The sequence below is a fragment of the Cervus canadensis genome, chromosome 8, assembly GCF_019320065.1.
Source record: "Cervus canadensis isolate Bull #8, Minnesota chromosome 8, ASM1932006v1, whole genome shotgun sequence".
NCBI lineage: Eukaryota > Metazoa > Chordata > Mammalia > Artiodactyla > Cervidae > Cervus > Cervus canadensis.
This window is the reverse complement of record NC_057393.1, coordinates 9,676,608-9,688,946: the sequence shown is the minus strand read 5'-3', so window position 1 is coordinate 9,688,946 and position 12,339 is coordinate 9,676,608. Positions and strand designations below refer to the sequence as shown.

Here is a 12,339-nt window from a genome sequence, read left to right as displayed (position 1 = left end):
GGAATCCCATATATTCATAAAATATTATCAGTATATATTTTATAGATGTGTGTATATATGTATTAGAATTTTAATTGTATATTAGGTTTCCAAACCATTTCAAGTTAATTTTTTTCCACATGGCTCACTAACTGTTCCAGTATCATTTGTTGAAGATGTTTGGAGTTGCATTGACATCTGTTGAAAATCTGTTGACAGTATATATATGAGTTTGTTTCTGGATGCTCTTCTGTTCCCTGTATTTATTGTTATCTTTTCACCAATCCTAAACTGTCTTTATTGCTGTAGCTCTATGGTTAGTCTTGAAATCAAGTAGTGTAAGTCTGTTCTTTGGAAAATAGATTTAGCTTTTCTAGGTCTTTGCATTTCAACTTATAGAATAGAATCACCTCATCAGTTTTTATAAAATATCTTGGAATTTGATTGAAAATATTGATAGCTCATTCCTTTCTGTGTCTGGATAATATTCCATTGTATGTATTATGCATGTTGATGGACATGGGTTGTTTACACCGTTTGGCTCTTGTGGTTACTGTTGCTGTGAACATTCATGTATAAGTGTTTGAGTACCTGCTTTAATTCTTTTGGATATATACCTGGGAGTGGAGATGCTGAGTCATGTGGTAATTCTGTGTTTAACTTTTGAAGAACCACCAAACTGTTTTATGCAGCTGTTGTGTCATTTACATTCCCACCAGCAATGTAGGAGGGTTCCAATTTCTCTACTTCCCTGCCGATACTTATTATTTTCCTCTCTTAATTATATCCATCCTAGTGGGTGTGAAGTGGTAGCTCATTGTGTTTTTGATTTACATTTCCCTAGTAACAAATAATATCGAGCATCTTTTTGTGTGCTGGTTGGCCATTTGCTTCTCTTCTTTGAGAGAAATGTCTTTTTAATCCTTTGTCCATTTTTAAACTGGATTTGTATTTTTGTTGTTGAGCTTAAAATAAGAGGTTTTTTTGTATATTCTGGATATTAGACTGTGACTTCAAATATTTCCTCCCATTCTACATGTTTTTGTTTTATTTTCCTGATGTCCTTTGATGCAAAAAAATTTTTTTAATTTTTATGATGTCCAATTTGTCTTATTTTTTTCTTTTGTTGTATGTGCTTTCAGTGTCATGTAAGAATTCATTGTCAAATCCAAGGTCATGAAGATTTTCTTCTGTTTTCCTAAAGTTTTATAATTTTAGCTGTTATATTTTGATTAATTCATTTTGAGTTAATTTTTGTATATGGTGTAAGACATGAAAGTGAAAGTCACTCAGTCATGTCCAGTTCTTTGTGACCCCCATGGACTATACAGCCCATGGAATTCTCCAGGTCAGAATACTGGAGTGGGTAGCCTTTCCCTTCTCCAGAGGATCTTCCCAACCCAGGGATCAAACCCAGGTCTCCCTTATTGCAGGCAGATTCTTTACCAGCTGAGCCACAAGAGAAGCCCAAGAATACTGGACTGGGTAGCTTCTCCAGTGGATCTTCCCAACCCAGGAATCAAACCAGCGTCTCCTGCATTGCAGGCAGATTCTTTTTTCTTTCTTTTTTTAAAAATTAATTAATTTATTTTAATTGGACACTAATTCAGTTCAGTTTCAGTTCAGTCGCTCAGTGGCGTCTGACTCTCTGCAACCCCATGAACCACAGCACGCCAGGCCTCCCCTGTCCATCACCAACTCCTAGAGTCTACCCAAACCCATGTCCATCGAGTCAGTGATGCCATCCAGCCATCTCATCCTCTGTCGTCCCCTTCTCGCCCTGCCCTCAATCTTTCCCAGCATCATGGTCTTTTCAAATGAGTCAGCTCTTTGCATCAGGTGGCCAAAATATTGGCATTTCAGCTTCAACATCAGTCCTTCCAGTGACCACTGATCTCCTCTAGGATGGACTGGTTGGATCTCCTTGTAGTCTGAGGGGCTCTCAAGAGTCTTCTCCAACACCTGGCTTCAGTCCTTGGGTTGGGAAGATCTCCTGGAGGAGGGCATGGCAACGCACTCCAGTATTCTTGTCTGGAGACAGAGGAGGAGTTACAGAGTCGAACACGACTGAGAGAGTGAAAAATATAAGTTTCATGTGAATAGCCAGTTGTCCCAGCACTGTTTATTAAACAGGCTGTTCTTTCCCATTGAATGATATTGGCACCCTTGTTGAATATCTGCCACAGATGTATGGGTTTGTCTCTGGACTCTTAATTCTATTCCTTTGGCCTGTGTCTTTCTTCATGGCAGTATACCACACAAGTTTTTCGTTTTTACCTGTTAATATGTGTTAGTATAGTGTATTGATTTTTCAAGTTTTGGTTACATTTTAGAAGTTTTTATTTAAAAACTTTGGGTTAGTTCATTAAAAAATCATCTCCAAATGTCAGATTTATGATAACACATGTACACAAACTTAATGGATAGTTTTGTTTAAAACATTTTGGTGTGTTTCACCATTTCTCTAGCTGCATACAGATGAGTGATTTAGATAAGCAGTGTATCAGGGCATATTCTAACTGAATTTTCGCCACGAGTTTAAAGAAAAACTAGCTACATAAATAATTCAATCTGTCACAAGATGTTGACACTTGCTCTAGAAGGCCCAGAGTAAGAATAGTCTAGAGATTTGCATCACATCAGGAGGGAATCATATATCTATAGTTTCTTAGAGAAAAATGGATGGAAACACTGCTTTTTACCCAAGTCATGGTTTTTAACTTTAATCAACACAACAAAAATTTCAGTCCTTCAGAACCAAAATATGATATGCCTCTGAAGTTTCTTTTCAGCTGTAACTTCTCTCTACTCTCTCTCTTTTTCCTATAATAATTTATTTGCTGAAGAAAATGGACTTTTGGTCCTAATGTTTCCTACTTTTGCTGATTGAATAACTGTGGTGCAGTTTGATATGTTCCTGTGTTCTTTATTTCCTGTGAGTTACAAGTTGACCTTAGGGAAATCTAGAGACTTGATCAGATTGAGATAAAACATTTTTTTGGTTATATGCACCTCATTGCTAATGTTAGTGTCTTCTGTTAGGAGGCACATAATACCTGCTTCTCTGGTGACTCAGACAGTAAAGAATCCACCTGCAATGCTGCAGACCTGGATTCGATCCCTGGGTTGGGAAGAACCCCTGGAAGAGGGCATGGCAACCCACTCCAGTATTCTTACCTGGAGAATCCCCATGGACAGAGGGCCTGGTGGGTTGCAGTCCATGGTGTTGTAAAAAGTCAGACACGACTGAGTGACTAAGCATAAAATACCTGCTTATGTCTGTTTTTATCATGTTCGCTTACTTTATTTTGATTCATTTTGGTTTTAATAATTCTAGGGGTTTTAGATGGAAAGGTTAAGATGCAAGCTCTAGAGTCCAGGAATCTTGGTTCATGTTTTATTTCATTACCTACTAGTTCACTAATTTTGGAAACTCACTTCCCCTACTCAGTGTTAACTTTTTATCTATTAACATGAAGAGGGGATGATGGTGTCTACTCATGGGGAAAAAAGTAAGCAAATTATTCAGCTGAGATGAATAGCTCTCCTTTGTCCCCATCAGTGTACAGTTGCATATAGTAACCACTCAAAGTAAGCTTAATTGCAAGTGATTTTTGCCCTTGCTTTTATGTATTCACATTAATCAGCTCCCAACTAATGTTGGAAAGTAGGCTGTTTGTTGAATAAATTGTACCATAGCATGTTTTATGCTTGAAGTCCACTGAGAAGTACTTACTGCTAATTTTTTTTTTTTTAACAGTGTAATGTTCAAGCTCAGAAATGCCTTATGTGGATCGTCAGAATCGCATTTGTGGTTTTCTAGACATTGAAGAAAATGAAAACAGTGGGAAATTTCTTCGGAGGTACTTCATACTGGATACCAGAGAAGATAGTTTTGTATGGTACATGGATAATCCACAGGTTTGTAAAATCCAAAAGGTTCCCTCTTCAAAAGCATATGGATTTTAATTATTAAAGTATTTGACACACTGTGCAGGTGTTAGGATTGGTCTTCCTAAACAACATATGTTTAAGTTTATTTCTACTGACTACTTATTTCTACTATTCTCCTTGCCCTGTACCTCCAACTCCTACTGTTAAAGTTCAGAAGATGAAGCTCAGTTTGTTTGATAAAAATTTATGCATGTGATTATGTTTTTCCTTCCTTGGGAGAAGCAACTCTAACTCTGGTAGAAAATTTTTGGATTATTTAGATTTGAGGTACTGTCTCTAAGATAGAGACTACTATCTTTTGGTAAATAAGCTGCTTAACCAATTTGACTCTCTTGCACTTGTGTAGTCCTTTCATCTTTTAGTGTCAGACTTGAGTGACAGCCATTTGTGAATTTGATTTTTTTTTGTTACCTTGCAAATTATTGGGGGCAGATGTCATATATTAAAAATTAGAATCCCATTTTTAAGATCTGTGAGAGGCCTTGGCCTGGAGATCATCTGTTGAATGGTTTTAAATTTTCTTTATCTGTGAAACTCTTAATTCAAATTGAGATGTATATTGCAAGGAAGTATGTGCAAAGCAGGAGATGAGTCCCTAGCAAACTTTTAAGCTGATCTGGTCTAGGGGATGACCTGTATAGGTGAGGAATGAAAAATTGGGGAGAGGAGGGACTGGTAGGAGGTTCTGTTCTATTTCACAGAGAAGGAACCAGAACCCCTAACAACTAGTCTGGTATTCTTTTCTCTTCAATATTGATTTTAGATTAGGCAAAATGCATATTGCGAATACATTTATGTTTTTTCATATAGAATTTGAGTTGTGGGGAACTATATTTAATACATTGAGATAAATCATAATGGAAAAGAATATAAAAATGAATTCATTTTCTTTCATTTTCTTAATTCATGCAGAAAATATGTTCATTTTCTGAACACATATATATATGCAGCAGAAATTAACACAGCATTGTAAATCAACTATACTTCATTCAAAAAGTCAAAGAAAAAAGAGAATAGGATAAATACTTGACAATTGAAAAAGTAGTCAATTGATAGTATCCTTGAAGGCCACGGGGTTCTGAGTAATCCCAGCAGGACTTTGTGAAAAGCAAGTCCAGTCCGGAAGCAAACATCCCCTCATCCTCTCTTCTAATGGGGACAGAACAAGGAGAGATGATGAATTGGAGCTTGATAGTGATAAGTTTTTTAAAAAATTCTCTTATATGAAAGGTAATAAGGTGATAATCAAGTCCTCTAGGGGTTTATAATGTACGTAAGCTCACACATTGTAACTGGAAGTTGATCATCAGCCATTATTTTAGAAAATATAATGTCATATATCTTGGGTTTGAAGTTTATACATTTATCATTTACTATACCTGATATTCGGAGAAGGCAATGGCAACCCACTCTAGTACTCTTGCCTGAAAAATCCCATGGGCAGAGGAGCCTGGTAGGCTGCAGTCCATGGGGTTGCGAAGAGTCGGACATAACTGAGCGACTTCACTTTCACTTTTCACTTTCATACATTGGAGAAGGAAATGGCGACCTACTCCAGTGTTCTTGCCTGGAGAATCCCAGAGACGGCGGAGCCTGGTGGGCTGCCGTCTGTGGGGTCGCACAGAGTCGGACACGACTGAAGCGACTTAGCAGCAGCATACCTGATATTACTGACAGCTTCTACTGATAATTGAAAGAAATTATAAACTTCAAACTAATTTTTTTGAGTTGTAAGGGATCTTAATCCTTAGTATTAATTCAGTCTCCTCCTTAATGCAAGAGACCCATTTATCCCTAATGTTCACTATGTTGTTTGAACTACACATTACTAAAAAGTATTTATTATAGTTGAGACAGCCTTAGTTATTGTTTTGCATGCCAAAATCTAGTTCTTTGTATCTTCTATTTCTGGATCTACTTTCACCCTCTGATTCTCTATACATTTAGTCCTATATCCACATGGAGTCTTTCAAATTTCGGAGGATTGTTTGTATTTTAATTAGTTTACATTATTTGATTGCTGACCTTGTATGAGGCTTTTTTTTTTTGCTAGGAACTGTGTCTTTTCTACCCTTGTCCTTATTGAACTTATCGATACCCTGTTTTACTTCCTTATTTCTGACTATGACCAACTTTCTTGGGTGATAGTAACCTGTCTATGCAGCTACGTGATTAATACCTTTATTTACTTGATCAGAGTCATTGGGAGAAGGAGCAAGTCAGCAGAAATCAAAAGTTCATGTTTATTTTCTTTTCTCCTTTTTTTAAAAAACATGAATCCAGTTCCTCCTTTTTATTGCCCATCTCTTTATCTGTAGCACAATCCCACTCCACGTTTCCAAGGTGGGGAGTAACTTAGCCCCTCTTGACTCCCTCTGATTACAGTTTACTAGATTCCAGTTTCTGATTTTCCTCCCCACACAAACCAGTGCTTAGTTCTATCTATGAGCTTCCCTTGATTTCTCTCTTTCATAAGATCTGGTTGACTCTTGTACAGTTTCTCCTGAATGTTATTTACACCTGCTTGATTGTTTCTCTGTCTTCATATAATAGGTTCTTCTCCTTAGAATATCTCCTTTTGTCAGTACTTCCCACTTAAACAGAACTAAAGGAAAAGAACAAAATAGAATATGTGTATTACATAAACTTGGATTTCAGAGGGAAGTTGTGATTGTAGCTAGCAGAGAGAGTGAATGTCTTCCCTGAAGTGGTAGTAACATTTGAAATTGACCGGGAAGAAAGAGTATGATTTTGGCCAAGATGTAGAGAAATGGGTATTCGGTGCTCACCCAATAGGTGGGGCAGGAAATCAAAGTAAGGAGCCCTGTGGCATACTTGGAAAATAATTGGCTTTGGCTGTAGCAGGGAGGGTATTTGTTAAAGTATGTGCTTAGCTAGATCTTTCTCACATGCACACTTTTTTTAAAGCCAAATTTCTGTGGTGTAATTACTTAGCCCATTAGTTTTTTTGGAGTGCAGAATTTTAAATCTGTCTTTCTATTCAGTTTATTCTTAATAATTTTATCTCTTCATACCAACTAATAAGAATCTTTTACAATCTGCATTCTGTCATCCAGTGTATTAGCTTTCAATACCAGCTTTGTGTCACTTTAAAATGTATTAAGACATGTCATGAAAACTTTAGTAAAATGTCTTGCTAAGATTATTGTGTTGAACCACATGAAATTACCATTTTACTACCATTTTGACCTACTAAAAAAAAAAGAATGGTGATTTCATATGATTCAACCTGGTTGCATATGTTACATGCCCTAGCACTGTTTCACTGATTTTAATACCCTGTCCTTAGGGAGCCAGTCTTCCTCTGATCACTGCTTTCTTTACATTAACCATTGGTTTAAAAATCCATTCTAGAGTATTACTAGGGAATCAATTTGGGGCTGTCTGTGTTTTGTTGATGGTGTGAGACATGGTGGAGAATTAATTAAGTAGCTTTATTAGAAAGTGAATTTGAAAAAACCTGAAAGAGGATTTTCGCAAAATGAGTAGAGGAACTCATAACAAATGGCTTGTTTCCCTTTTTATCTTAAATGTCATACTAGTTTATTATCTCTTGTTCATTGTCAAATAACAGATTTGAAACCCACTTCTTTTGTGAATTGGCAGCAATCACACCACTTCGTAGAAACTAGGTATTTTGAATATCCTTTGTCTGCCAGGTACTTATATTTCATTGTACCGTGTCACTGATCTATGACCTTTTATGTCATACAGTCAGGATATAGTTGCTCATTTCTTTTTCTCACCCATGGGATTAGAGCTGTATTCAGCTAGTTCAAATGATAGAATTATGGAGGATTAAAAGAAAAATAATGATTTCGAATTGTGGAATAGCAGTATTTGGGGAAAAAAACTCTTTGATAGTGGTTAGAAGAGCTTGAAGACATTTTAATATTTCATTTCCTTATCCAAATTGAAAAGAAAAAACCCTTTAAACATAAAACATTTTGTATAAGGACAACCATTTAAAGATACACATTAAAAGTTATAATTTTATGTACATGTTTATGATATAAATATAAAAGCTTGTATCAGTATATAGTCTGGAGTTTAAAGCAAAACATAATGCAGTTTTACTCTGCATAGAAGTGACAGTTTTGAAAAGACTTGTCCATGTTAACAATAATGAATTTGTGATTGAGAATCTCGTCTTTTAAATGTCTAGGCTTCCGTATCATTAACTGTTTCCACTAAGCTTACAGAGGTTTGAGACAGGTACCTCCTAATCATTCATGAGAATAAGCCCATAGATTTTTTTCTTTAATGTACATTATTATAAAGGAAATTAAAAATTGATCCTTAATCTACAGTGGAGGAAACTTTTCAAAATCAGGACTATTATTACTTTTACTTTTGAAATCATCTATCAGTCTTTATGTTTATTACTTTTTTCCAGATTCTTCTATCTGGTTTTCCCATCTCCATCTTCCCTGTCTATTATAGTCCAAGACACGTTAATTAAAGCACAGTTTTGGTTACAGAACTGCTTACAAGCCTTCTTTAATGGTTTCAATGAGATATATATATATGTTTTTTTGGGGGGGGCTGCTTGCAGGATACTAGTTCCCCAACCAGGGATTGATACCCAGCTACCACACTGAGAGGACTGAGACCTGAGCACTGCATGGCTGGGAATTCCCTCCAAGTCTTCACAGTATAAATTCCTTGCTCCTTTGTTTCTTGTTTAGGTCCTCTATGATTAGGCTGTTAGTTTAAGTTCCTAAACCACTGTTTCCTACTTCAGCCCTGTGTGGCCCCATTTTACAGGCCAGCGTGGTCTCTTTCTTATTTCAGTACAGTACATCCTCTTCTGCTTGGTGAAGCTCATCTGTTTCTCTGCCTGGAATATTCTCCCTCCTGCTCTTTGTGTTTTGAACTTTATAAAGTCCAGCTTCAGTGCTTTTTATTCTTCCATTGAGTCTTTCTGATAGCCTCAGCCAGAAATGATTCTCCTTCTTTTAAGACACATACCATAACCCAAACTTGGGAAGGGAAGAATAATTACATTTTTTATGAATGTGCCAATATATACATTCCCTGCATATGGTTTTAAAAGTGTCAATAATTTTCTTGAAAAATGGTATCAATGTAGATTAGTAATGGTGTAATAAATACTAACATAATTTAAATGGGGGAAAATCCAGTCTTTTTAAAGATATATGTGATTTAATAATTTTAATAAAACAAAGTATATATTTACTCTTTTGAAATTTCTTACCTTTGTATTTGTTTTATGTTTAAATATTTTTTCCCCATTGCTTTCTGAAACAAAATCTGATCTTGCTTATGGTTTGTTAAGCTCATGAAAAAAATTTAGTTATAATGATAGTAAAATAGCCTTTAGCTATAACAGAATGTGTTGTGGTGGAACAGAAAGAATTCAGTGTTGTTATCTGTGTTGTCCACTTGATTTCAAACCTAGTAAATACTTGAACTGAAAAGTTAATTTGTTAAATGTGACATCTAAACGTCTGATTTCTTAACTGTTTTTTTAGTGTGTATAGGACATTTTATGTGAAATAAATTTGTAATGTTGGATCATTAATTATATATTAATAATTTGTTTATAGAACCTACCTTCTGGATCATCACGTGTTGGCGCCATTAAACTTACCTACATTTCAAAGGTAGTTTCTCTGTATTGTCTTACATTCATGCTTGAATGAAGATCCCTTAGAGTGAGAGTATGAATGAAAGGAGCCGACTCTTCTCTTTGTCATTTAAGATGATGTTCTGGTTCATATCACACTGAAAACAGTACTTGATTACTATGTTTAGGAAGTTCTTTGGTAAAATTAGGATATTTTATCAAATTTAGAATACAGAGACACATTATAGAATGTAGCAAATTGGGAGGTTAGCATTAACTTTTATGATTAGGCATATGAATGTCAGAAGGGGAGATTGATCTGTTAATTGTTAGGTTCTGTCTTTGGGAAATCTGGTGAAGATTTTTCTAAATCTGTATTTATTGAAACTAATTTTTAATCTCATTACCTTTTTTTCTTTACATCTTACTTTGAGGAGAATATGAACTATCTTCATGATGAAAGTTGATTTTTTCCCTCATTTGACTTTGTCTCTATTAATTTCTTTTCAATGTTTGTTGACTTTTTAGAAATTTTTGCAATACTATTTTTCTTTTCAAAAATTTAGATTTGTATTAGGTAGTTTTTCCCCTCTTATTATCTTTTATTAGTGTTTTGGGAACTGAGATAGAGAGATGCTGAGGAACTATTAATAGTTTTGTTTTACAGAAAGTAATAAGCTTGGTGATGACTTGAGATATGAAAGTAGCAAAACAGTATGATTAAATAATATGCATATACATACTGTTATGCATATATTGGGATTTATTAGCAAAGGTCTTCATCAGGGGACCAGTTTACAAGTATGCCTCTGTTTAAAAGAAAAAGATATTTTTGATAAATAAAAAGCTTTGTTATCAGTATCATAATAGAGCTATTCATTCTCACTGACCAAAAAATAAAATAGTCCTTGGACAACAAAAATTACATATTTAAAGGGAACCATTTTACTTTAAAATCATTATTATGTAAATTTTCAGAAGACAAATTTTGTTTAAATATACCTCAAGTGTTCCTATAAATTTAAGACATTTAGTAATACTTCAGGGTAGATAGCAACTTAAATTCTATAGAGACTATTGTTAGGAAGTGTAGGATTCCATTGTAGAATAGACTGTAGATGCCCCCCAACACCCCACCCCCTCATCAGTTTCCTTGATTGTGTGCAGTATACATACACTGCAGTGTAAACATGCTGCCAGGGATTTTTGACTCTTAGTGAAGTGATGTGGAAAGGCCTATTTCATTGGAATAGGCAGTTGAGGTAGAAATTGCCCATGTGCCTCTATCTTTTCAATTGCTTATTGCCTGGTCTTTTTAAGAATGGGAGGTCTTTTTAAGGATTAAGATATTAATTCAATAAAACAGGCAGACTGGCCACTGCTTTCCCCTCCTCCATTGCTTCCCTTTTGAAATATAACCTTCTCTGTGTAGTGAAGTTTCACCTCTGCCCCATACTGAAGTTTGAATTGTATGCTTGTACTCTACTTTAGACTTGCCACTTTTCCCTCAGAATTTATCCCTGGAACAAACTTCATTGTGATTCAGTGCTCTGAATTTGTAGTTGGGATCAGTCAGGAAACCTAAACTTAGAATTCCTTCTGAAGGTACAGAACAGATGCTACAATTCTGAGTTCTGACACTGGGCAGCAGCATGGCAAACAGCCATGAATGGGCTTCAATGTGAGCTACTCTATTTAAAGGGCTAGCAGCAACCAGGTGCAGCTAGTTGTTCACTTTCCAAATGGGACCATGTACTGCATGTAGTAAAGGGGGGTCCCTTATCCTAGGGTATTTCAATGTACAAATGAGGATCCAGTGCCATTTTGGTTTCCTCATTGCAGATTAGTGTCTTCTGGATTTTTGGACTTTATTAAATATACAATTTGGCCCTTACCCACCACCATTTCCTCATGCAGTTAATTTAGAAATATGAAATTTGGGAAGAATTCATGGTTTCTTTGGAGTATTCCTTGAGGGTATTTTGAAAATTGCATGAAACCAAAAATGTTTATATGTGTGACATAAAACTTACTGGTTTATTTTCAGTTTCTTCGTACTTCCTTTGAAGAAAAAACAATTTTGTTCAAAGAGAGCATGGAAGTAACACTTGTTTTTGTGCATCTTAACATTTGGGACCCATGTTCTAAATTTAATTTATAGTTCTTTTTCTTTTGCCTTAAAGTTTAACTTTAGATCTATGTGCTAAATGTGTGTGAGTACTGGGAAATCGTACATGTGGAAGTTCACACAGTGTTTAAGGTTGATTATAATAGCATATGAAGAAGTGAGTGATTCATTTCTCTCTCTTGTTAGGTTAGCGATGCAACTAAACTAAGGCCAAAGGCTGAGTTCTGTTTTGGTGAGTAGCTGTATTTTATACATTAGTAATTTTAAGTTAGACTAATATAATTATATCATATTGCAAGAGAAAACAGTCACAGAAGGCCCATGTCTTAGTCCTGTGGGTTAATGAATTATTCTAAGGCAGATTGCCTTGAAACTACTGTCTGGTGAAGAAGTAAAACTGCTCCCCCACCCCTGAAACCTCTTCCTGTGTCCCATCCCAGTCACAACCTCCTCCCACTCTACCCATGTGTAATCATTATCTAGGCATTTACAGTGATCACATCCAGTGAGATTAATTTTATTATTATTTGATGTTCAGTGCTTAAATAATGGAAAGGATTTAGTTTGCAGCTTATGGGAAATGAGAAGTGCACAGCTTGGGAGCAAGGTAGTTGGGGATATTTGATTAAGTACATTTGATTAAGTGCTCAGTAAACATTTAACGAAG

At 35.6% G+C, this 12,339-nt stretch overlaps 1 protein-coding gene across 6 annotated transcripts in view; it reads left to right on the top strand.

The window, feature by feature from the left end:
• The window catches only part of PLEKHA1 (pleckstrin homology domain containing A1), a 53,513-nt gene that overhangs the window by 14,696 nt on the left and 26,478 nt on the right, over window positions 1-12,339 (top strand). For 5 of the 6 annotated variants that reach the window (XM_043475233.1, XM_043475237.1, XM_043475236.1 and 2 more), the window contains exons 2-4: window positions 3,740-3,900; window positions 9,525-9,581; window positions 11,859-11,904. In XM_043475233.1, coding sequence (XP_043331168.1) covers window positions 3,760-3,900; window positions 9,525-9,581; window positions 11,859-11,904 — 244 coding nt within the window. In that variant the 5' untranslated portion in view covers window positions 3,740-3,759. Of the gene's footprint in view, window positions 1-3,739; window positions 3,901-9,524; window positions 9,582-11,858; window positions 11,905-12,339 lie in introns of those variants that run through there. The other variant, XM_043475238.1, reaches the window with a different exon arrangement.